Source organism: Astyanax mexicanus, chromosome 8 (assembly GCF_023375975.1).
Source record: "Astyanax mexicanus isolate ESR-SI-001 chromosome 8, AstMex3_surface, whole genome shotgun sequence".
Taxonomy (NCBI): Eukaryota; Metazoa; Chordata; class Actinopteri; order Characiformes; family Acestrorhamphidae; genus Astyanax; species Astyanax mexicanus.
The window spans coordinates 58031204-58058100 of NC_064415.1; the positions used below are offsets into that span (position 1 = coordinate 58031204).

General features: G+C 40.6%; 1 protein-coding gene across 2 annotated transcripts in view; it reads right to left on the reverse strand.

Annotated features, from left to right (window-relative positions):
- The window catches only part of rbm33a (RNA binding motif protein 33a), a 37120-nt gene extending 13018 nt beyond the window's left edge, over positions 1 to 24102 (reverse strand). Inside the window, exons 1-14 of one of the 2 annotated variants that reach the window (XM_049482031.1) lie at positions 23867 to 24102; positions 22585 to 22660; positions 21621 to 21669; positions 21189 to 21262; positions 20188 to 20443; positions 15053 to 15196; positions 14068 to 14254; positions 13554 to 13816; positions 11266 to 11569; positions 10345 to 10406; positions 5418 to 5541; positions 3760 to 4109; positions 1649 to 1939; positions 633 to 920 (exon numbers count right to left, since the gene is read on the reverse strand). In XM_049482031.1, coding sequence (XP_049337988.1) covers positions 633 to 920; positions 1649 to 1939; positions 3760 to 4109; positions 5418 to 5541; positions 10345 to 10406; positions 11266 to 11569; positions 13554 to 13816; positions 14068 to 14254; positions 15053 to 15196; positions 20188 to 20443; positions 21189 to 21262; positions 21621 to 21669; positions 22585 to 22660; positions 23867 to 23885 — 2487 coding nt within the window. In that variant the 5' untranslated portion in view covers positions 23886 to 24102. Of the gene's footprint in view, positions 1 to 632; positions 921 to 1648; positions 1940 to 3747; positions 4110 to 5417; positions 5542 to 10344; positions 10407 to 11265; positions 11570 to 13553; positions 13817 to 14067; positions 14255 to 15052; positions 15197 to 20187; positions 20444 to 21188; positions 21263 to 21620; positions 21670 to 22584; positions 22661 to 23866 lie in introns of both variants that reach the window. The other variant, XM_022677759.2, reaches the window with a different exon arrangement.
- Positions 24103 to 26897: the final 2795 nt, after the last annotated feature.

Genomic DNA, 26897 nt, shown 5'->3' on the forward strand with positions numbered 1-26897 from the left:
TGGAGATCTTTCTCCACAATTTAACTGCACATATGCTTTGTTAGATCAATTATGTGAGGGCATTCTAGAATCTAGTAATACCTGTGCAGGTGTGTTTTTTTGCAGGGTTCATCTGTATGAAGGTGTATTGGAACAAGTTTATTTGTGAAGATGTTTCTGGACAATTTACCTGCACAGTTAATTTGTTGAATCAGTTATGCGACTGCATTCTAGAATCTAGTAATACCTGTGTAGGTGTATTTGACTGAAATACCTGTGCATTTTGGTGGTTTATAGAATTATATAAGGAGTTTTTTTTCCTGGTTTATCTGTGTGGAAGTGTATTTGGTTAGTTCACGAGTGTATTGTAGCATCTAGTCTACCTGTGCAGGTGTGTGGAGCTGATTTACCTGTGTAGATGTGTGGGTCTGATTTCCCTGTGCAGGTGTGTGGAGCTGAGTTACCTGTGCAGGTGTGTGGAGCTGATTTACCTGTGTAGATGTGTGGGTCTGATTTCCCTGTGCAGGTGTGTGGAGCTGATTTACCTGTGTAGATGTGTGGGTCTGATTTCCCTGTGTAGATGTGTGGGTCTGATTTCCCTGTGCAGGTGTGTGGAGCTGAGTTACCTGTGCAGGTGTGTGGAGCTGAGTTACCTGTGCAGGTGCACTGGGCCGAGCAGGTGCTGGTTCTTTCTGCGTCTCTGTGAGGGCAGGGGGCTGGGCCGGACGTTGGGCTGCTTTAGGGGCACCGCGTCCTCGGCCGGCGGCTCCTCCGGGCGGTACCTGTCCAGGTCTAGGCTCCTGGGTCGCTCTGGTACCTGGTTTGGGCTGGTTTGTGGGCGGAGCCTGGCGGACGGTGGTGTTGCTGGGGGCGATGGGCAGCTCGCGAAGGTTGCTGTTGCGCTGAGGGCCCTGAAGCTGCTGCATGGAGGAGGGAGACATCTGCACACACACACACACACACACACACACACACACACACACACACACACACACACACACACACACACACACACACAAAAGATGAAGATGTCTGTCTTTCTGTCTCTCGCTGGCACTGTCTGTCCGTTTGTCTCTCTCTCTCTGTCTCTCTCTCTCACTCGCTCGCTCTGTCTTTCTGTCTCTCGCTGGCACTGTCTGTCTGTTTGTCGCTCTCTCTGTCTCTCTCTCTCTCTCTCTCGCTTACTTGCTCTGTCTGTCTGTCTGTCTTCCTTTCTGTCTCTCGCTGGCACTGTCTGTCCATTTGTCTCTCTCTCTCTCTCTTTCACACGCTCACTCGGTCTCTCACTCATTCCCTTAACTGACAGTCTCTCTCGCTCACTCTGTCTGTCTTTCTGTCTCTTGCTTGCACTGTCTGTCTGTCTCTCTCTCTCTCTCTCTGTCTGTCTCTCTCTCACACTCTCACTCTGTGTTCTCACACTTGCTCTATCTGTCAGTCTCTCTCTCTCTCTCTCTCTTCGCCTCTCAAGTTTCTCATAAAGTATCTGTATTGACACTTTTACTCATACTCAATACTCATCCCTAATATTAATATACTGTTTTGTACTTATAATTTAAAGAATTCAAAGATCTGGAACTAAACACAGTCTCAAATACAGAATAACGTGACTTCAGAGGACGTTTATTAAAGTGATATTTTACTGTAGTACTGAGAGAGCTGGCTGTCTCACCATCCTCATGCGGCCGGGGTTCCCGCGCTGCTGGCCGTTCTGGCTGCGCTGCTGCAGCTGCCGGGGGCCGCCCTGCAGCGGCTGGCGGAAGGGGGGGTGGGAGAGCTGCAGGATGGGGTGCTGCTCTGCAGGCTGGCGCTGGTGGTGCTGGTTATGGGGGGGTGTGGGGTGCTGCTGGGGGTGGCCGTGTTGCTGGAGGTCCTGTCTGTGCTGCTGCTGCTGGTGGTGGAGAGAGTGATGGGAGGGGGGGGAATCGTGGTGCGGGGGCTGAGAGTGGGGCTGCATTATACCCTGTAAAACAAACAAACACAAATACAATCACTCTGTATCAGTGCTGAACAGATCTCTTAGCTAAAAGATCTTCTAATACTAGAAAAAAAACTTTATAAATTGTTTGAAATTGGTTTTATAAAGAAAAAAAAGTAATAGAACCCTTTCAGATTAATACAGATCCATGTTCACTGTGCTACTCTTCAGCAACTCAACATCAACTTGCAGAACAAAAAGCCCAGTCTTTAAATAACCAAGTGCTAGAAGCTCCTTCACAGAATGCGATTACACCAAATGATCATATATATTATAAAAAAGATCGATCAATATTTGGTGGAATAACCCTGGTTGGTTTTTAATCACAGTTTTTTTTTTTCGTGCATCTTGGCATCGTGTTCTCCTCCACCAGTCTTACACACTGCTTTTGGATAACTTTATGCTGCTTTACTCCTGGTGTAAAAATTCAAGCAGTTCAGTTTGGTGGTTTGATGGTTTGTGATCATCCATCTTCCTCTTGATTATATTCCAGAGGTTTTCAATTTGGTAAAATTATTTAAATAAGTAAATAAATATAATTCAGTTTAAACAAATATAGATTTGACTACTGCTGCCACCTGCAGGCTTACTGTGGAAGCACAAATTTTATCAGAGATGTATTTTTATCTATTAAATATTTATAGATACACATCATTAATATATAGTTCTATTACAGCAACTCCACAATAATCTTTGCATAATAAGAAATGTAAAAATTACCATAGTATGCATGCACTGAGAAATATTGTGCATCATTAAAATGTCTTTTCATATTGCAATATATATATATATATTTTTTTTTTTTATATATTGTCCAGCCCTATATCAAAACTTCAGAAAACTTAAGGATCTGTTCCAATCTCCAAACGCTAAGCACCCAGCGTGTCCTTAAACTACTCTAGTGACCTCCTTAACTTAAGAGACCCATAAAAACAAGGTGAACACTGGAGGGCAGTGTTGACTGAGGTTTGTGTTTAATTTGAGGAGTGGCTGACAGGACCACCGCTGTTTCAGCTCGTACAACTGAGGGAAGAACCTTTCAGAGAACCTAAATAATGCTGTTATATTTAGCTGCATCTTATGAAGCCTCTAAAAAACCAATAGTCCACATTCACATAACCTACATATCTACTGAACTAATTTCTTAAAATTCATCAGTTCCATTAGCAATCATTTACAGCTTTTACAAATTTACAGATTTACAGATTTTCTTGTATATAATCATTAATTTAGAGACGCTGATGTTAAAAGAACTGAGCAAGAGCTTTCCAAGCAAATGAAACATAAGCCACCACTTCCAATGCTAGCCAGTTAGCATAACAAGCTAACCTACTAGAGTAATGGAAGCTTAGCTCTGTCCTGCCTGGAGAAAAATGAGAACAGCACTTTATCTGAGGAGCTCCTGCTGCTGTTCCTCACTGTACGAGTGTTATTATCCCAGTAAAATAGAAAAACAACAGCAAACAGCAATTATTCACCCAGAAAAGTGATGAGGTGAATTACGCAATTAATCCACAGCTCAAGAAAAAAAAACGTTTCACGTTTAGTGAAAAAACTCCCTAAAACTCTGCATAAGAGGTATAGATAAACTTCAAGAGCAGTAACTATAACCCATTAAATATATTATTACAGTAGACTGAAGCATAATAATGTAAACTGAATTGAAAAACACAATAAAAATGCAATAAACTAAAATAAAAAATAATAACTAAAAATAATAAAATACTCTTATTTATACTGTACACACTGGTCCCAACAGTCACGCCATGCAGGTATTAAAGGCGGTGACTTACTCTCTGGCGTACCTGCATCCCGAAGTTCATGTGCTGGGGGCTGAACGGAGGCCCCGGCTGCTGGGGGGGAAAAGGCTGCCGGTGGCCCATGAACCCGCGGGGCCCGGGGGACACCGGGGGGCCACTGTGCTGCAGATTGGGGCGTGGCGGCTCTCTCTGGAACATGCCTCCTCCCCCCGGAGGCCCCTGGCCCTGCCCAATGCCCAGGGGCCCGAAGTTAGGCCCGGGGCCTGGAGCCCCGCCCAGTCCCCCGGGCTGGGGGAAGGACAGGGGGTTCTGACCGGTGAGGGAAAGCAGGTTATTATTCATGAGGGGGGCGGGGCCTGGCAGATCAAAGAGATGCTGACCAGGAAAACGCGGCTCTGCAGAAAAAAACATACAAAAAACAGACAAGATTATAATAGTTTAACATTTTTCAATATTGTTTTATTTTATTTTGATTTTTTCCCCTCTAACACATTTAGTTTTAATTGTTTTTAGAGTGGGATAATTTTTTTTTTCAAATGTCAGGATTGGTTAAAATTCCTACAAGTAGTTCACAAAAGTAAGTTTTTTAAATTTTTACGCAAATTAGCAAAAAATCTATGGGGCGGAAGAAAAAGAAAGACGAGAGGAGAGACAAGGAGAAGGAGAAGAAGAAGGAAGAGGAGAAAGAAGGAAAAAAGAAGGGGGATAAAGAGACAAATAAAGAAAAGAAGAAAAAAAGAGAAATATAAGAAAAAGAAGAAGAAGCAGAAGAAGAAATGAGGACAGAAGCAGAAAAAAGAGAACAAGAAGAAATACTATAAAATGGAAAATAAGAAGCAGAAGAAAGGAAGAGGAAGAAGAAGAAAAAGGCAAGTCAAGAAAGAAAGTGAAGGAAAAGAAGAAGAAACAAGAAAGGAAAGGAGACAAAAAAAGGAAAAAGAGAAGAAAGGAGAAAGAAAGAGACAAAGAGAAAGAAAAGCAGTAAGAAAGAAGAAGAATAAGAAGAAGCAGATAGGAAGAAAAAGTAAGAAGGAAAAAGAAAAAGAAGGGGAAGAAGAAAGAAAAAGACACAAAGTAAAGGAGGAAGAGGAGAAGTAGTAAGGAAGAAGAAGAAGAAGAAGAGGAAGAGGAAGAAGAAAAAAGTAAGAGGGAAAAAAGAAAGAAGGAATAAAAGGAGACGAAAAAAGAAGAGAAGGAGAAGAAGGACAAGGAGAATAAGAAGAAAGAAGGATGAAGAAAAAAGTAAGAACAAAGAAGGACAAAAAAAAGAAGATGAAAAAAGAAAAGGAAAGGAGGAAGATCTGTTTATTGTTTATCACTTTTAAGCAACGTTCTCTGTACTATTTACTGCCAGTAACGTATTTTATTTTAATACGATTATATAGATGTATTACTGTTTATCATGTTCTTATTGATACGTAAATTTTTTTTCTGTTTATATTGATTCTGTATGAATTACTGATGCAGGTACTCTGAGTTACTGAGTCTCTGTGCTGGAGTATAAACACTCTGAGGATATCGGAGAGGACGGTGATCTACTCCCTCAGTGTTTAAAGGTGAGGTAAGCTCAGGTCACTGATGCAGGTGTGTGAAGGTCCTGTACTGTCCTGTAGTCTGAAAGTGTGACAGCAGACTGCGGATCAGAGCCCACGGCTCAGCCTGACATTTACAGACTGGAGCTTCTCCCTGAAGACGGGTCTCACCACTGTTAAAGAAGGACTCTCTCTCCTGGTGGGGGGTCGGGGGTCCTCTCCACTGGTCCTGAGGAGGGGGTCTCTGGTGCTGCACAAAACTGCCTTGGAGATGCTGCTGGAAATCTGCAGGACCCTGAGAAGAGATGATACAGGACGATGACAAAGAGAATACTGACCACCTACAGTCCAGTGTTCACTATAATCAGCTCTTTATTTGCTATTTATAGGTTTATGTTTGAGTAAAATGAACATTGTTGTTTTATTCTATAAACTACAGACAACATTTCTCCCAAATTCCAAATAAATATATTGTCATTTAGAGCATTTATTTACAGAAAATGAGAAATGGCTGAAATAACAAAAAAGATGCAGAGCTTTCAGACCTCAAATAATGCAAAGAAAATAGGTTTTGTGCATCTTGGCATCATGTTCTCCTCCACCAGTCTTACACACTGCTTTTGGATAACTTTATGCTGCTTTACTCCTGGTGCAAAGCAAATTCAAGCAGTTCAGTTCAGTTTGGTGGTTTGATGGCTTGTGATCACCCACCTTCCTCTTGATTATTATATTCCAGAGGTTTTCAATTAAGTAAAATCAAAGAAACTTAACATTTTTAATTGCTCTCTTCCAATTAAATATTTTTCAACTGAATAAATTAAATTATGCAATTTATTATACTCACAGTGTGGCCAAAAGTATTGGGACATCCCTCAGAATTAAGTGTTAGGTGTTTACAGATATGAGATTGTTGATAATCCAATACTAGTGATTGTTAGCAGCGTTAGCCTAGCATATGCTGTTGTTATATACAAAACAAGTCTTGTTGTTGATTTCGACTGAATCTAGTCATTGATCGATCATGGTTATCTTGTTGTTTTTTTTGCCAAAAGATGGACAAGAGCATCTGTCGGGTGGTTCTGCCGTAACCTGACAGGTGAGAACACCGGCCATTGTGTCGGATTATCAGCAAGTTTCAGTTCTGCGCCTCCCTGCCTCACCCACGGCTCCTAAAAAGTCAGAATCCATCCTCTACCTTCTGGAGGAAAAGCCAGATAACGATCCTTTAATCCTCCTGCTGAATACCAATCCCCTCATCATCCCCTCTTTTATTCTTTCAGAGCGTCGTCCGGACGCTCTTAAGAAATTAACCTTCATTCAGAGTGTCCGCGCCGGCCCCCGTGCCTCCTCCCGACTCATTAGCCCTGACTTAAGATGCGATCGAGCTTTTTAATCCGCGTTTTCAGGCCCAGGCAAGGTGAGGCGGCGAGCGGCCACCAAGTTGCTTAGCGGAAAGTCAATCAGCCGGATTAGCTAAGCATCCTACGGGAGGAATGGCATTGTTGGCGTCCACTTCACTGCTCCATTCAAAAGGTCAGCTCCCGTCAGCACAATGGGAGCTTAAGGAGGGCTACAATACCGTCTCTTCCTAAGTTTGCATTCGCTCGATTAAAAAGAGGAAAAATCTGTGTGTGTTTCTTAGTGAAGGGCTAATCCTCTGGTCAATATGAGACCAGTTATGATGGAGAGATAGATAGAGGAACAGACAGGAAAGACAAATAAAAATGCAGAAGAATAAAACCTAAATAAAAGCTGTAGTGGCGCTAGCTGTTGTAGAACACTGTTCAATTAAGCAATAATACGATCGAGGATCGTGCTATAACGTGTAATAACGGCGCTGCTGAAAAAAAAAAACAAGTTCATATTCATAGTTCAAGTTTTAATAGATCAGAAATCAATATTTTCATGCATCTTGTGGTTAAAAGTACGTGAACACACCAAAAATGTATTTACAGAGCTTATTAGCAGTGTTAGCCTACCATCTTCCACTGTCAACAACAGAAAAACACAATTCAATTGTGCAATTTATTATACTCACAGTGTGGCCAAAAGTATTGGGACAACCCTCAGAATTACATGTGTGTGTTTACAGAGATGCCTATGACCGCAGCACAGCAGCGCTGATATTACACGTTATAGCACAAATCTCGAGCGTATTATTGCTTAATTATACCACAATTCCATTATCACTGTTTATTGAAGGATTTTAAAGAGTTAAAGAAGAGTAGAAAACACAATCTGTTTGGTTATAAAAACTCCGGCAGTTAAAACAGTCCCATTGCTGCTCTGTTTGTTTGTAGCTGCACAGTTTGGCTTGTAAGCGCTGCATCGTTGCTAGGTTACCTGTCCGTGGCGGAGTAATACATGGAGTTTGGAGCGTCACACAGTGAACACTGCACATACTGCGCTCTTAGTATGTAAACAGCATGGAGCAGCAGAGACAGCGTTTGTTCGTTGCAGTATATTATCTGGCTAATTATCTAATATATCAGATTAAACAGCCCCTTATGAGTAGTTTAAATCAATTAAAAAAGAAGTAGATTTAATAGTCGGATCAGATCATGTTCTCACCACAAGCCGAAAAATACCAGATTAAAGCGGAAGTTGGGGACAAACATGTTTGTGTAATCAATTGCATGAAAATATAATAACCCGTTACTGATAACACTTTATTAAACAGCCCTCATTTTTAGACTTTAAGGCCGAGACTGACTAGCAGAACACTTAATTTAAATGCAAAACATACCCCAAATGCAGATTGACACTTGATGATTAAATTTTTGTTGTTTTGATCAATTTATCACTAAAAGTTCAGGTGTAGTGTTGATATGAAGCACTGTGGAACAGGGCCTTTAAGAGAGAATACTGCGAATAACAACAAGTAATGCAACACGCGCACCCTATTGCACGACTGTGTTTACCACACAAACCACCAAACTGGCCTCTTAAAATGATCCTGAGAATGATCGAGTCCTACTGTCAATTGCACAATCTGCTGGTTTCCTCAAGTACACGGCAATGATTAACATTCAGAAATGTAGTAAATATTCAGCAGAGAGAGAGAGAGAGAGAGAGAGGGGGATGGATGGATGGAGAGAGAGGGAGGGATGGAGGGAGATGGGTAGTGGCCCAGCCTGCAGTAAGGTTAGATGTCCCTGTATGATAATGTATGCTAATCAGGCACCCTGAGGGCTAATAGAAGTTGCTGGCTGTCTAGTCATTGGCATTTTAAATGACATCCTGTTTGTGCCAGCCTGGGTACGAGAAGACAGACAGCTGGGGGAATTTATCTATCTGTGTGTGTGTGTGTGTGTGTGTGTCTCCAGACTAGGAGGGGAACTGCCCCCCAAACTGTGAGTGAAGCCTCCTAAGAAGCCAAAGTGTCGCCATGTTTCCCTTCTAATGGGGAAGCTGGAAGAAGCGTCCAAATAAACAAAATTTTAATTCTTGTAGTGAAACGAGAGCTGGATATTCATCTACACAGATTTATTTCTCTCCTTAAAAAAAGTTTATTTGGGTGAGTAAAGAAAGCTCTTCCGTTTATTTACAGTAAGCATAGATTTCCAATATTGTGTGTCTAAGGGTGAGTTTTGTGTGTTAGTTTCTCCAGCACTAAGGCTGGGTGCAGCAGCATTAGCATTAGCCGCTAACTTGAGCACTACTAGAGGGACATAAATATAGGACACAATCGGCTAGTAGTTCGTCCCATATAGCTTGTTTTAACACAGTAAGCACACAGAGTCTAAAATACTCGTCTCTCATTGGGAAAATATCAAGCTCTGCTGATAGTGGCTAATGCTAATGCTAATACTGCTGCACCCAGCCTTAGTGCTGGAGAAACTTTGTTAAAAACTCACCCTTATAATGCTGTACACTTCAGTGGAGCGGCTTTACTGCTCCTTAATTCCTGACTGGTAGAATTCATTTATGTTATAAGGCACACTTATGTTAATTTTTGGTGCAATTAAAGGATTTTAAGTATATGTGTGGTATATATTTCTTTTCTTCATTGTACGATTGTTTACCTTGTATATTTATGCAAAATTACTCTGAAGCTCTGTAGAAGCAAGAATTGACAGTGCAATAATTGTAGGGATCATAGTTTTTACTAATTTTCTCCTTTCTGGTGGTCGAACAAGAAGTAAGGTCTGGTTGCACTCATTGATTTAAATGAGCTTTAATGCTAAAATCTGAACTAAACCATCACTTATCTAGTATGTCTCTTCTGTACAAAGCAGAGTGTGTGTGTGTGTGTGTGTGTGTGTGTGTGTGTGTGTGTGTGAGAGAGAGAGAGAGTGTGTAAGAGAGACTGGTAACATCCAGTACATCCATCTTCCTCCTCCAGTGGAATAAATCCCTTTAACCACAGTTCAGGCAGCGGTGTGGCGGGGCCACCCATGTTCCCGTTACAATCCATCTTTTTCTGAGGACTAAAACACCCATTTACATCCGTTTTCCATTTTCACAGCTTCCATTTGAATTTTAAAATGAAAACGTTTGGACAGAACAGGGTCCAGAGGCATTCTCTTTTTTTTCTTCAGCTCGAGCCAACGGGCAAAACCCGGCTCTCAGGAGTTGAGTTGAGTGACTGCATTAATTTCACCTTTAAACCCCCAGGTTTGAGGAGCTCAGTCCATTACAAACAACACGGCCACTAAAATTCCTCCTTCAGACCTGTTTATACTTTCATCAGTCCTGAGAGCCGCTGCTGTAGAGATCAGCGGACAGCGGGGCCGCAACAACACAACCCTGCAGTACGTGAACTAAACAATCTCTTCGGAAATCACAGTTTTAAAAGGGAATTTACACTGTTGGGTGATCACTACCACATGTTTAAAAAAAACTATTAACAAAATGTTCTTAGGGTGTACTCACACACTAGGCACAGGTGAGTTTCGGATGTCCTGCACTCACACTGCGTTTAAACAATCCGTGCCCGAGCACTCATTACTACATCATTACTTACTGCTCAGCGGGCTTTCCAGTGCTGTAACGAATTCAGCACCCCCACCATGCAAAGCACCCTCTCTCGGTTTTTACCGACCTGCTGACTATTTATTATATATTATACACTTTCTGCTGAGATTTGATCACTTACCGGAAATCTCTGAGGGCTGATGTTCGGCCTGGGCTGGTTCTGGGTAGGAGGCATCAATGGAACTAAAGAATAGCAAAAAGAGAGAGAGAGAGAGAGAGAGAGAGAGAGAGAGAGAGAGAGAGAGAGAGAGAGAGAGAAAAGAAAGACAGCGGGAGAGATTACACAGAGAAAGAACGAGAAAGAAAGCAAGATTTAGAGAAAGAGCAAGAGAAAGTGATTAAGAGAAAGTGAAAGAGTGAGTGAGAGAGAGAAAGAGAGGGAGACAGGGAGAAAGAAAGTAATGGAGAGAGAAAAAGAGAGGAAGGGAAGGGAACAGAGAGTGATAGAGAGTAAGCAAGAGAGAAAGAGAGGGTGAGAAATACAACAAGAAACAGAGCCAAAGGGAGAGAGTAATAGAGAGTTAGAGAGCGAAAGAGAGAGCAAGAGAAGAGAGTGAGAGACAGAAAGCGAGATATAGAGTGAGAGAAAGTGATAGGGAGATATATAAAGTGAGAGAGGCAGAAAGAATGAGAAAGAGAAAACAAGAAAACGAGAGAGAGTGATAGTGTGAGCGAGAGAGAGCGAGAGGGGGAGAGAGAGAGAGTGAGAGATTTATTAAACCCAGAATGTTTGACACCATAAACACTTAACCCACATCAGTCACAGCTGGTGAGAGCGCGCGAGTGCGGGTTTATTCTGGAAGCTCAGACGCGTCTCTCTCGCGCCCGAGACTGAAACCCATAATGAGATATAAGCCTGGACTCAAAGAGGGTCATTTCCCTGCACATCATCCCACTGCTCACATTTCTAAAAGCTGCTTTATGGGTAATGTGGTAAATACAGAGCGAAATATCCTCAAATTAAACACATGAACACCGCCTGCCAAAAGTTTAGGAACACCCCGCCCAGTTTTGAGCGTGGATCAGATTTTAGTGTGTGTACCTTGCCCTGGTGAGGATGCCGGTCCTCTGAAGTGTGGATTGATGTGGATGTTTTTGGGCTGTTGTTGCTGCTGCTGCTGGTTGGAGTGGGTGTGGTTAGCCGGCGGGGGCGGGCGGTGCAGGTCCGGCTGTGGGCGGGGCGGCGGTCCTGGGGAGCGGTGGGGCAGCAGCATCTGCAGGGGTTGCTGGGGTATTGGGTTGATGGGGTTTGCGAAAAGACCTTGAGATCCACGAGGGCCTGGATGCCGAGGTTGATGATGATGGTGGTGGTGATGATGATGAGACTGAGGAAGAGCCATTCTGGGCTGAAATAAAAGAAAGAGAAATTTTAGTTAGCTTATAGCTAGATTTAATCCATCTATCTATCTATCTATCTAGTTTTCTACATTATTAAACCTACAAATAAACCTATTATCCTCTATATCATTACACATGTTGTAAAGTAACACATGACATTGCAAAGACTGTTATTAGTGTAAAAATGTCTTTATTTTAAAACATTTTTAGCTGTTGTCCGTCTCGCTGCCTCCTGGTGTTGCAGTGCTGTTAGCCAATCAGAGGCGATATGTTTGCATGTATAAATATTCATGAGCAAGAGCCGAAATCCTATTGTTTCTCCCCTGCCCACTCCTCCACCGGACTAAAGCAGTGTTATACTGGATCACCGGAAAACGAGACATTTTAACATGAATTAAAAAACGATGGAATAAGATGTTTTGGATTTTCAAAGTACCACAGTTTGAGGTAAAACTGGCTTACAGTGTAAAACTAAAACTGATAATGACTTACAGACTTTATAAGAACCTTTTATTAAAAGGTATTACTAATACAGGAAGTGAACATAAATGATAGATCACACAAGTTCACTGAACGTATACAGTGCCGCCACCCGCCGAGACGTGAGATAATCCCTCCTCCTTCTGAGAGCTCTTCATCTGGCATGACGGAAAAGTATTAAATCAAACCGAAACAGAGCCGCCGTCGCCGCCGCACTCTTCCCCTCTACAGAGCACTCTCACTCTCACACTCATGCTCAGGGCATCTCTCACCCTCCGCAAAGAGGAATTAACTTCATACCTTCACCTTTCCTCCGTCAGAACGAGTGAGAGACAGGCACACAGGAGGGGATTACACCCCTTCACAGCTATTTAATAGTAAAATAAGCAAAGGAACCTAAATCCTTAGACAAAGTACAAATTTAATTTGGTGTAATGCTTCCTCAATGGACTCCCGCCAAGTTATTCAGCATAATCCATATATCAACACGGATAACGGGGAGAGCGAGAGCCGCCGTAATTGACTTTCTCCAAAGTAAACTGACTCCGTTCCACCAGGGCACGCCGACCTTACAGGAAACAAGACTGTGCTCACATTTAACAGAACCTGACGGACACTACCGACGCTTTTATTTTATTTATTTATTTTAAGTTTTATCAGCTTATAACCACAATTTAAATGTCTTTAATTGAGATTTTAAGTGATAGACCAACTCTCATTAGTAGCTCATTATTGTGAAGTGAAACAAGAGTGATGCATGGATTTCAACATTTTCATCCGATTAAGTGCAAAAAAATTCAGCCCCCCTTTAATAATACTTAGTGGAGCCACCTTTCGCCACATTTAAAGCCCACATGCCCCATTCTTCTCTATAAAACAGCTAAAGATCAGTCAGGTTGGATGGAGAGCATCTGTGAACAGCAGTTTTTTTTATGTCTCTCTACAGAAGATCAATGGGATTTAGGTATTTTTTAGACTTTGACTGGATCATTCTAACACATGAATATTCTCCACTGTAGCTCTGGCTGTATGTTCAGGGTCATCGTCTTGTTGGAAGGTGAACCTTCTTTCTGGTGGCACTTCTTTTGTCTTTCTTTCAACAATGGTTTTCTCCTTCCAATCTTCCATAAAGGCAAGATTAGTGGAAAGCAGGACTTATAGTTGTCCTATGGACAGATTTACTGATCCACTCGAGCTGTGGATCTCTGCAGCTCCTCCAGAGTGACCATGGGCCTCTATAGGCTGCTTCTCTGACCAGTTCTCTCCTTTTTTGGTTGGACCATGGCCATGTCTTGGTAGGTTTGCAGTTGTAGAATACGTTTTCGTTAATGTTTGGATGATTGATTGAACAGTGCTGTTTGGGACGCTCAAAGCTTGGAAAACCGAACCTTTTTTTTTCTTTTATACTTGCTTGGCTTGTGTACTCAAAGATAATGCTGTAACTGTCACACAATTCATTGGAACACCAAAGAAAAACTGTCTAGGGAGCCTGATCTCTAGTATGCATCTTACCTGCATGCCTAAGTTGACCTGCATCAGCGGAGGCCTCTGTTCATTCATTCTGCCTCGTCCAGCACCTCCGTCTCCACGGAAATCTCCCATCCCAAACATAGGAAGTCCTCCTCTTCCTCCTCCTCCTCCTCTACCTCTGTTTCCCTGCATCCCTCCTCTTCCTCCTCCTCCCCCTCTTCCTCGCCCTCCGAAACGACCCTGTTTCCTCTGACGTTCCTTCTCCTCAAACTCCAACAGATCTGCTTTGGCCTCTTCGGTTAGTTCTGGAAAAACACAGACGCAGTGTGAGATCTTAAGATTGGGCATAGAAAAAGTTTTTTTGTGATGTTCTGCATATTTAAAATGTTAAAATTAATAAGGATATACTAAATATATAGACACTAAATGAACAAAGAAGGCTATGCAAGCTTCTACTCTTTAAATAAGGGAGAAAGCTTCAGTTCTTTACTGAAATTTGAACAGATTTAGTAGTTTTTAGCTGAATTTCTAGCTGATCAAAATGCATAAGACTGACCTAACGTTTCTGGAATGTTTCTTCGTTTACTGGCAGCATCAGACAGTCGGACCACAGTGACGTCTGTGCGCTCCTTTTTGAAGCGTAGTCGGCCCGACTCTTCCTCATCATCATCCTCGTCTGATTCTTCTTTAACTTCTTCAGCTTCCTGTTCCAGTTCAGGTTCAGGCTCTGGTTCAGGCTCCAACTGTGGAAAACAGGGTAAAATTCATTATACTAAAATTTATTTTCAGTTTAATCCTAGAGATGAGTCATACGCAATATTTACAGGGGGTTAGATGCTATTTACAGCATTACAATGCACTTTTTAAATCGGTATTGTATTTTTCGCACTATAAGGAGCACTTAAAATCCTTTTATTTTCCCAAAAATCATCCGTACTCCTTATGTATGAATTCTACCAGTCAGGTATTAAGTTATTAAGTTCCTTAGCATTAGCCGCTAACTGCTATTTCCCTGTTGAGAGTTAAGTATTATCGACCTGTAGCCTGCTGCTAAACCCTGCTAGCACTGCTGGAGCAGCATTAGCCACTTGCCGCACTAGTTCTTTTGTCATTCAGAGGTGAGCATACTGGACCGTAGTCTGTGCATTTACTGTGTTAAAACAAGCTATGTGGGGCGAACTGCTAGCTACCGGCTAACACTCAGGGTTCCTCAGTCTAGTGCAGTTGGGCAGCTATCAGTTAGCCGCTAATGCTAATGCTCCAGCCTTAGTGCTGGAGAAATTCTGCAATCTAAGCTTACTGTAAATAAACAGAAGATCTTTTACTGACCCAAATTAACTGTTTTAAGTCAGATTTAAAAGAAATCTGCGTAGATTAACATGTAGTGCTTGTTTAACTTTAAAAGAATGTCTTTTTTATTAGTTTTGTTTACTTAGCTTAGCTTTACTTAACTTAGTTATCTACTTAACCCCCTTAAAGCAACACTGCACAACTGCCACATTGTGATAATTATGAAACTAATCAGTGTGCTCTATACTCACCTCCTCTGACTCTGTAACCTGGGAGGATACATCTTGATCCTCCCCTTCTGCCTGTGGCTCCTCCTCTTCCGCCTCTGGCTCTTCTGGTTGGTCAGTATGCTCTTGTGGTTGCTCTGCACTATACCCACCAGAATAATCCCCAACCTGCAGAGAAGGACATTAAAACAAAAGAAAACGATTCAAGTAAACCAACTCATCAACTAATCTGGATCATAAAAATGTCCATTGACCACATTCAAGATTCAAGTAGTGTATTACAGTCTGTCACAATCAGTGTGTGATTCTTATGAACGTTATAATACATTATGAAGTGCTCCTATGAACATTACAGGGCATTATAGACTAAATTAGGCTTTCCCGCTAATTTAGTCAGGTCTATAATCAGGTTATAGCTTGTGTTGGTAGAAGGGCTGCAACTAATGATTATTCTGGTAGTCGACTAATCTGGCGATTATTTTTTAGATTAGTCGATTAGTCAACGATTATTTCTGCCATGTCCTCTATCTTTAAAAACAACAGAAACAGCAAAACATGACATTTAAATGGCATTTAAATATCTGAGCGTTGTTTAAACGTGGAAAGTTCTGATATTTAGAGATTAAATATGTAATCTGTTGGGTTTGTCGATTATATCGACTAATCGTCGCAGCCCTAATTGGTAGGATGGAGGTCCACGTCTCTTTCTAATTAATACAGTTCTATACAGAAAACCTACACTGACTACCATTAAAGCCTTCAGTACAGGCACCGGCACACACGTGAATTAAAACGTTAACGTCACCAGAGAGACAGAGTGAGTGAGTGAGACACCGGGAGAGCCCGGCGTAGTGATGTGAGGTCGGGAAATGGTGGTGCTGCTGGTTGTTGGAAGGCACGTTGCTGAATTAGCATAACAGTGGGGATCCCTTCACATTACTATGCCCCATTACTATTCCTGCTGCTATTTGAAATTCAATGAGATGTAAATGTCCGACTCGATACACAGAAAACAGGAGATAAACACGCGCACGGTTCAGCGATAGCAGAAATATCATTGAGTCGTCCTTATACATACAATCACACACACAAACAGCCCGGCATCAGTGTGAATATCATTACATCACTACAAGAGTTCACACACAATAAACACCTCTCTACCTGTACACACACTCCTGTTCCAACTGTACAGACACACACACTCACACAATCCAGGTCAAAGAGCTCATTATAAAGCATATGGTGACACAGTTCAGGTAAGACAAGCTGATAATTAATATTCGAACAATATCACTTTATATAATCATAGAAGAATCGTAATATATAGTAAGAGTATTTATGATCCAAATGCTCATACTGGAGGCTGAAACTTAAAAATATTCACAAAAATAAAATACATTTCTACTACTAAACTACTAAAAACTTCAGATGCCAAAAAAATGGTTTAAAACTTTTAACAGGTTTTACCTGTTAAAAAAAAACTAATATATTAGCAAGATAACGCTAATTACCACAGCTATGAGCAACCGCTGTCTCTGCTGCTCCATGCTGTTTACACACAGTGTGGTTTGTGCTGCATTCACTGCTCACAGCCGCAAACCTGTGGACTATATGTCTATCTGTGCTGCACGCCCCATTCAAAACACTGTGATTCAGTAACTGCAATTAAAAAAACCAGCCTGACTTTGCTTATAATATTAAAACCTGTGAATTGAATGTAAATGTACAGCGTGATCATCACCACACAACCCCAAACACACACACACACACACACACACAATGATCTGTCCCCCTACGGGACAAACAGCTTAATCCCTTAAACTGTTCCACACATTAACTCCCAACAAAGGCAAACACATAAACGTCAGGCTCCAGCAGTTAGGTGACCTTGTAAACAGAGATATCACACACAGCCAGCATGTGTATATATATGTGTGTGTGTGTGTGTGTGTGTGTGTGTGTGTGTGTTAATATAAACCTTCCACAACAGGACCATTAAAATCACTGGCAGCTGAAATAAAAAAAAATAAAAAAAAAACGGGGTCCAAAGGCTCACTGATGCTCACAGAGACCACAGACAAGGGCTGCACAAAATTGAAAATAATTATAATATTGTCTTGTTCAGCAATGTATATTGCAATATTAGAAAATATAGGATTTCTCACCAATTTCGCCAGATGTCAATGATCCAACAGGTCAAGATATTTATTAGGGGTGGGAATCTTTTACTATCTCACGATTCGATTCGATTCCGATTTTGGGGGCCACGATTCGATTCAAAATCGATTTTTGATTCAAAACGATTTGATTTATAAAAATTTATTGAAAACTTATTGAAAAAAAAGCCTCCAAAATATACACTGGTCCTGGAGAAGGTAATGTGTTACAAAAACAATAAAATGTGCAGGAATGTGGGTCCTCAGTGACAGAGGAATCACTGGGATATCACAATGACGTTAATGAACAATAAATAAATAATAAATAACACCGCTTTATTATAAGGCTACTAGCGGTGGTGTGTAGGTGACGCTGCTGGGCTGATGTGATGATAGCAGTGGAGCGCTAAAGTTCAGGAGCAGCTGCTGATTAACTAGTTAATTTTAGGCCGTTGTATTTCTTCAGAAAGGGGGCAGGAGGTGGAGAAATTAATTCATATTGTCCATTCCTTAATTCCTCTGTGATGGGGAGCTGAAATTAGCTCTGATTAGCTTATTGTTATTTTTCCGTTCCGCCTTAAATGCTGCAGCCCGCTGCCACCTGTAGCGTTATTTAAGGTGGAACTGGAAAGTTAGCTAGTTAGCTAGCTAACAGAAACTGAAACTAACTACTAGCGATCTTTTTTATGCTTGTTATGAAGCATTCTGCCATAAAACATTAAAACTACACGTTAATCTAAGGTAATATAGTGCTTGTTCTGCCATCTTACCGGTGATTCTCATACACCTACGCTCTGTGTGGGTCTGACGGTAAGTTCAAACTGCAGCGGCCACGGTCGCTTTGGGCAGTGGGAGGCGGAGCGAAAAACGCTTCGTGCCGCTGCAGTGTGAACTTACCGTGAGGGGTAGGGCCAAGGGAAGAAATGGGATTGGACCTTAGAATCGATTTTGGGACATTTTAAATCGATTCTGAATCGTAGTAAATGAGAATCAAGATTCTTATGTGAATCGATTTTTTGGCACACCTCTAATATTTATAATAATAATCTGTGTATGAATTTCACCAGTCAGGTATTAAGGAGCAGTAAAATTGCAGTGTTTTTCAAGAGTTTCAGTTTAGTTTCCGCGTTCAGAGGTGAGTATTATCGGCCTGTAGTCTGTTACTAACCACGGCTAGCACTAATGCTAATGCTTAACTGCTAATGCTAATGCTCCAGCCTTAGTGCTGGAGAAATTTGAATCTAAGCTTACTGTTAATAAACAGAAGCCCTTTGCTCACACCCAGTAGAGAAATCTGTATAGATTAATACCCAGCGCTCGTTTCACTTTAACAGAAAGCACCACCCAGCAGTGAGACCTGCTGAAATAGAAGGTCCTTATAGTGTCTCTTAAAATGCGCCTGATAATCCAGTACACCTTATAGTGCAAAAAACACGATGCTGCCTAAATGGACCAGACTAACTCAACTTAAACGTCAAACACCGTACTTTTATAATGCAGAAAAATCAAATAAACTCCAAATAAAGGCAATCATTTTGTTATGTTAACACATTAACAGATAGTAATATTAAAATACACGAGAACAATAATGATTTTTTTTTTTATTTGTTACCAAACCAAAAATACACTCTTCTCCGCTAAATAAACACATACAGAGAAGAACAACCTCATCAATCATCAGCCCCTGTCGGACTAGAGAAGGCGGCCTTTAAAAGGGTGTCTGTAATCTCTTCACCTTCAGCGCTCTTATCAGATCGTGTCTGAGGGTCGTTTCCCGCTAGACAGTGCGGATTGGCAGCACATCCTCCGAGCACAAAGTGTCTCAAAGCCCCTCGACTCCGAACAAAACCTGCAGGTCCACAGGAGACGGAACCTGGGCCGCCGAACAACAGCGCACTCAATACCTGCCTGCATCAGAACTCCAGAGAAACCACACTGAGATCTGGAGATAACAGATCATTTAGCCTCCATATGGCTCAGTGTGAACCCCTCCCTCACCACTATTCTAGTTCAGGGGGCAGGGGTACAAATACAGAGATAAAACAGACTAGTGGCGCAGGAAAAAAACGATTCGGGCTCGAATCGCGTTTCTAACATTGAACGATTCAGAATCGATTCTCATTTTCAAAAAATCATTTTTGCTGCGGGTGCAGTTGCCGTCCGCGCGGAGCTCTTTAGCTGTTAAAGAGCTCTGTAGGGCCGTAGATAAACTCTGTGCGACAGTTAAAGTTGAGCTAGCGCTGAGAGTAGTTAGCGGCTTATGCTAATGCTGCTCCAGCAGTGCTAGCCAGGGTTTGTAACAAGGCTACAGGCCGATAACACGCACCTCTGGATGGGCGAAAGAGATAGCGCTTAGCGTGGTTAGCAGCTAATGCTAATATTGCTCCAGTCTTGAGTCTTGGTTCTGGAGAACTAAACTAAACTGAAACTCCTGTTTAACTCTGTACTTCAGTGGAGTGGCTTTACTTTTTCTTAGTACCTGACTGGTAGAATTTATACATAAAGAGCGCCGGATTATAAGATGTTCTTATAAGATTATAATTATAAGATTCAGGTGTGATAAACCACGGTTAAATTATGTTTTAACTGTGTTTTAAACACTTTTTCACATAGGGCCATGTAGGTTTGGATTTTGTTTCTCTGTTAGTAATGAAAATTTTCATTTTAAAACTGTATATTGTGTTTACTTGTGTTCTCTTTGACTAATATTTATGTTTATTTGATGTTCTATAGAATTTTGAAGAGACAAACATGCAAAAAATCAGAAATAAGGAAGAGGCAAACACTTTCACACCACTGGACAGATGGATGGATGGATGAATTAGTGTACAGTAGATCAGTTTGGATGGGTATGAATTGGGAACAGAAACAGGTTTGGATGGGTCCAGATGGTTGTAGATGGGTAAAGATCAGTGTGGACAGGTATGAATGAATTGGTTATTAAATAAAAAATGTAAACATAAACTGAAGAAAAAAGAGGAAGAGGAACAGAAGCATGCTTACTTGAAACTCATCATCTAGTGGCTCATCAATCTGAAGTTCCAGCACTTCATCCTCATAAGCTTCATCATTCTGCCCTGTGGAGTACTCCATCCCTTCTTCCTGTCCATATTCTCCTCCTTCCTGAGAGAAACCTCCTTCCCCCGTCTCATTGTACCCTTCTTCTCCATATCCTCCTCCTTCCTGGTTCTCCTCTTGCAAGTCGTAGGAGGTGCTGAAGCCAAGAGTCGCGTTCAGACTCACCGCTTCACCCTGTCCACTAAAAAAACAACAGAAAAACACACAGAAGCGTAAATGTAAAAATATTGTCTAAACGTCTATTTAAAAAGATATATCTATGTTCTTTAAAATTCATTTAAAGCTATTATTCATCCAGCCATTATTAGTGAGGGGTTTAGTGATGAAAAGCATTAAGAAAATTAATAAATATCACTGCAATCTAGTGCTGTTCGATATGACTATAAATATCGTGGGGACGTTTCTACAGTAATTTCATCAATTATCCATGCGAATAAATAAAGTAGGCTATGATGAAATGTATTGGCGTGGTCACTTCATATTTTTCGAAGAATAACTGAAAACATACTTAAATGTGGTATATAAAATGATATATATGGTTATCGTGATATAAAAAATTCCATATTGTGATATATGATTTTTCCCATATCGCCCAGCACTACTTTAATCAATCAATCAACCAACCAACCAATCATCCTTTATCTTCACTCTATAATACATTAAGTGTAACCCTCATTTTCAATGCAGCCGAGGATTTACAACTGAACGGGGCTAAAACATTTATAAATACAATTAAAACGAAGTATTTAATCAGGTAAAGCTAAAATAAGGAACTTCATAAACAATAAAAATTAAATAGTAACAGCATTAGGAAAACAAACATTATACAATTTAATTAACAAGAGACAAAATAATTTAGAATAAAAGCAAAAGTGGACCGGCTAAAATGTAAAGCAACAAAATATAGATAGAGATAGTGGACCTACCCCCCGTTCTGATCTTCCTCATCACTCTGCAGCAGATCATCATTCAGTTCTTCATCTGACAGTTCTGATGGATTCTGAAAAAGGGAAAAAAAACATTAAAAAATATCAGTATTGCATTAAAAAAAGTATTTGTGTATGTTCTCTACAAGCTTAAGGATAAATAGGGAGAGGAATTAATGTATAGTACAAATGAGCCCTCAGGGAACTTTCACACCTGAAACTACTTTGCTCTGATCTGAATCCATTTTTCCTTTGGTTTGACTTGTTTTTACAAATCATGCATAGTAAAAATGCATTAAATGCATTATTAATCACTGCTGGTTAAAATCAATCAATAAGTAAATACAGTTGAATTGTCTCCTCCAGATGCATTCTCCCACTCCTAATAACATATTGGGTAACATAATGGGTGCTGTGTGACAGTAACAATACCTTTTTAGATGAAAGCCAGTCTTCCTCCAGCAAGTCCTCTTCTAAATCACTGTTAACACAGAAATTCAAAACCATATTTTATACACTTCTGGAAAATTAGAAAATGCAGAAAAATAGAATTCAGCTTTTTTAGCACTAAAAGCACAAATTAACAGGAATTCAGGGCTTTCCGTCATTTTATAGAGAAGCACCATCATCACTGATCATTAACACCTTATGCCAGGTTCACAGACGCCTGGCAAATATTTGGCATGCTAGACATCTGACCCAGTCAGCGACTGGGAATCAGGAGCAGTGGCTACATATAACATCTCCTGCCTTACCAGAGCCGTTTATGGAGAGTCTGCCCACTTCCTGTCCCCCTGTTATATCAATAAATGTCTGCTAAAACTACTACTACTCGTATCTGTATAATGCATCTTCTGCCGTCTTTCAGAAGATACCAGAGCTTCTAAGCCAACACCGCCAGGCTCTGCAACAGCTTCTACCCACATGCTATCAAACTCCCCAACACACAGTGAGTGAACTAGAAAACACTGTCACCAACATTTATATTAATGCACAGCCTGTACTGTACCCATGCTGCAAAATAATACGTAATTTTATTATTATCCAAATATGTTTTCATAATGAACACATCGAAAGAGCTGTAATAACATGGTTAACATCAAACTCAAACTCTATGAGGGAGCTCTATGTGATGTAACTATGATGGAGGTGGAGTGAGCTAGAGGTCCACAGTGAACATACACACATTAAACTACTTCTCAGCCGCTGTATTTATCATTTTTATTGTATTGTTCTAGTCTTCTGTTTGCATGTTAGCATTTTATGTAGTCTATATTGTACTGTTTGTTCTATACTGCAGCACTGTCCTCTAGAAATAATAAAGCTTTGTTTGGTATATTTTATCGTATCTATGTTTTTATAAACTCTGACAATACAAGCACTAGAGCTGCCTTACCTGTCCAGGTCATCGTCTTCTCCTCTCCGCCTCCTCGACCTCTCAGCTCCCGGCTTGTCGTATTCATTAAACTCATCTAGAAAAACACATAAAAGCATACATCATGTAAACAGAGTTTTTTTTTTATTTTACTTAATGTTGATTTGAGTTTTACAGACAAACACACTCATTGACCACTAACTATGCTTATTTAGGTTTATACTAATATTATACAAGGTTATACATGTAGACACACTCAATAAACACAGAGTTAATATATACTCAATAAATACAGAGTACACTACAGGTAGACACACTAAAAAACTGAACACTAACTATTCTTATTTGTTTTTTTAATTTAGTATTATATGCAGAGTTTTGCAGATATTATTCAAATATTATAGTTTTACAGGTAGACACTCTCACTGAACACTGACTTTGTTTATTTGGGTTTAGTATTCTAATGTCATATAGAGTTATTTACAGATAGACACTCTCACTGACCACTAACTATATGTTAATTTAATAATTAATACAAGAACAATCTTAATATACAAAGCTTAAATCAAGTAAACACACTAAAACTTTGTAAATTCTGGTTTATTTTGGTGTTACATAGATGCCACAGATACACACTGTAAATTCTGGTTTATTTTAATGTAATATAGATTATCACAGGTAAAAACGTTGTTAATTCTTGTTTATTTCAGTGTTTTTTTTTTATGTTCGTTCGGGGTTGTTTTCATTAGCTTAAGTCAGCTAACTTGGACTTTCAACTGTAGGTCACGTTCCACCTTAAAAATGTCCGGTAGTTGGACAGATAGTTGGCTAGCTTAACCTCCAGCTGTCGCGCTTTTTAAGGTGGAATGGAGAATTCAAAAATGAAGCTAGCCAGCTAGGAGTTAGCTTAGCAAGTAACAGGCGTAGTTTTATTTTCACGGGTTAAAAACGTCGATAGGCATAGTTTTAACATTTAAGAAAGATTAGAAAAGGTAAGATAGGGTTAAAATATTATGCTAAATGTTAGTTAAACTACATGAATCTCCGAATATTAAACAATTAACGTTAGGTTAATAAATAACGTAGCTAGCTATGTTAGCTTTTTCTAGTTAGGCTAAGCTAGCTAATACCTTAGCTATCTAACTGCTGCTGCAATTAATATAAAGGCTAATAAAACATTATTAACCCGTCTAAACCTACTATATTCCTGTATATTAATAATCAGACCCGTTATTAATCGCTGTAACCCCCCGTGTCCCGTGTCCCCTGTCCCCGGGCGCTGAGGGCTGTTCTCGGGCAGTACCTGGGCCGCTGGCCGCCATCGGCTCGGAGGGTGCGGGTTAAGTCCTGCCTGCTGCCGCCGGGGACATCGGAGGTAGAGGGGAGGCTGAGGAACACACAGCAGCGGGTTATAAAGCGAATTAATGCGGTATAAAAGCTGAATTTTCGGGATTCTGCGAGTCAGTGTTGTCGAAAAGCACCGCTGCGGAACCGCACACACACAACACACACACGGAGGCCGCGCTGCAGTGCATCCTGGGAGGGGGAGCGGGGCGAAGGGGGAGGGGGCGGTCAGGATCAAACAGAAAACAACACGAGAAAACATGAAAAACTTTTATCCCCCAACAAATACCCTGCCTAAAAAAATTGCACACACACCAAAAGAAAATAGAATTTTGGCTATTATATTATATATACTTATATCTAGATTATAACATAACATATAGTCACATTAACTCACTTCAACATGCCTTCTGCAATCATTTAGCCCTCCGTGAGCAATGATAAAATCACTACTAAAAACTACAGCGAGCAAGACTTTCATTGTTTTTTTTACTTTAATCAAAAATGGATATACTTTAGAGTAGTCAGAGGTGAAATGAGTTTTGGCATGTTAGACAGAGTTTAATTTTAACCATTAATCAAATTAGCATTAGTTTAAGACCTTGTTTAAGAGACTTTTTATGAGCTCCAAAAATTTAATTTAAGACCCAAAAAATGTAGTCATAATTTCTTTGGTAGATTTATTGTTTTGGAAATTAAAACTTAATATTTTTGCAGCCTAAAATGATCTGCTTTTTATTATAGTCTTATTTAAGACATATTTTAACCTTCCAGTTAGCTAGTTCGCCGCTAACGTGAGCCAGCTCAAAAGTTAATGTTAGCATGTTAGTTAGCTAACTTGCACCCAACCATAGCTAGCTCTCGGCTAATAATAGCTAGCTTTCAGCTAATTTTATCTAGCTCTCCGCTAACCTTGATTCTCTCCCAGGTAATGTTAGCTAGCTAATTGCTAATGTTAGCTAGCTCTATGCTAACCTTAGCTCTCTCCCCAGTAAAATTAGCTAGCTCACCATTAATGTTAGCTAGCTCTCTGCTAATGTTAGCTAGCTCTATGCTAACCTTAGTTCTCTCCCTGGTAAGGCTAGCTAGCTCACCATTAATGTTAGCTAGCTCTCTGCTAATGTTAGCTAGCTTGTCGCTGAATGTTAACTAGCTCTAAGCTAACCTTAGCTCTCTCGCCAGTAATGTTAGCTAGCTCGTCGCTATTGTTAGTTTGTGCTTTCCCACCGGCATTAAACGCACCATCAGAAAATTTAATAGCTACAGCAAATTTAAGACAACTAAGACCTTATTTACCCGAATTTTAATTTATGACATATTTAGACTTTTTAAGGACCCGCTGGATCCCTGTAATAACACGAAATCTGTGGATTATTTATGAGGGTTGTTAAATAAAAACTTCCAGAGTTAAAACATGTTGTTTACACTGTGATTTTAACACTGTGGATATTAACGTTAATGTGTAATGAAGTGTGTACTGTTAGAGTATGCTTTAAACGCATATATTTTAACCTATTTTACGGACTACAGACCCTAAATACAGTTTTATCTGATCTGTATTAAATATAACGTTAATTGCTCACCGATACTGTAGTTAGCTCTCAGTGCAGCCTGTCTGTCTGTATGCTGCACAGACACACAGACAGACATACAGACAACAGAGCGCCATAGGCGCGCGTCCAGCGAGCGAAAACTGCAGTGTTTTAATGATTTAAAGATGTAAATCAGCAGCTGGGGGTGAGTTAGCAGTGAGATAAGGCTTTTCTCGGGCTGTTAGCGGAGTGTTTGTTGATCTGGGGCGGGTTATTAACGCGTATCTCGCCCATTTCTCAGCGCTCTCCACAGCCCGGGTTTCTTTGTGCGTCAGGCGAGTCATTCAGAGGGCAGGTGTTGAGCTTTACGCGCGCGCTGATTGGCTGCGCTCGCGGTTCCGCGGCTCCTGATTGGCGGGCGCCGCTGTCGCTCAGCCGCGCGCCGGACTGTCGTGACCGCGCACAGACAGACGGTGTGTCTGGAGTCTGTCTGAAACTGATTAAAAAATTGGTGATGGAGTGAATTTTTTCCTCCTAGCTTTTCCTCCTCTTTTCTGCTCCCTCGCTCACAGCCAGTGTCTCTCAGAGCATCAGCAGGACGCAGGACGGAACTTTACATCCAGACAAGATCTCACACACTTTGTGTTATTTCGTGATCTTTGAAAACAAATAGGAGATTTTGATTTTTTTAAGGGTCTTTGAAAGTTTCAGGTGTTGTTGTTCATTTTTTCCATCTGCAGAGTTCAGTAAAGCTCAGGTAAGAGCAGCTGTGTGTGTGTGAGTGTGTGTGATGTTATTATTAGGCTGAACTGCTGAACGAAGAGCATACCAAATATTGTGTTTGTTTTCCTAAGTACTGTGTGTTTGAGTGTGTGTGTGTGTGTGTGTAGCTGCTGCTATACTGGCTTGCTGCATGCGTGCACACCTTTTGCACACCTCCAGCACCCTTCACTTTTATATACTTGATGAACAGCAGTCCAGTCCATCCCTCCTTCTTCTCCTCCTCCTCTTTCTCCTCCTCTTTCTCCTCACCCTTTCCTTCTCTGTCCACCTCCACTTTGGCCACGTGACTGGCAGGTGACTCACCTGTCCTCAGGTGAGCATGCACTAATGCTAATGCACTACCTTGCTTTAATTAGTTAATCAGTTCAGCTGATGGATTGTTTTTATTCACTTTATTCGATTTTTATTCTCTTCATGTGTTGTTTGAACAAATGTGCAGATATTCATGTTTAGATTCATCTTTCATTTTCAGATTTTTTCTCCACTACTTTATAATTTAAGATTTAAATTTGGTTAAAGTACATGTTTTATGTATTTATATTTATATTTATATAGTCTACGTTTCTAATTTTAGTGGCAAAGAAATAGTTAAAGTTTCAAGTTCAAGTTTGAAGTTAAACGCTTGGGGTGAGGCTCAGATAACGTTAATCACTTTACAGTAATACAATCAGTGCA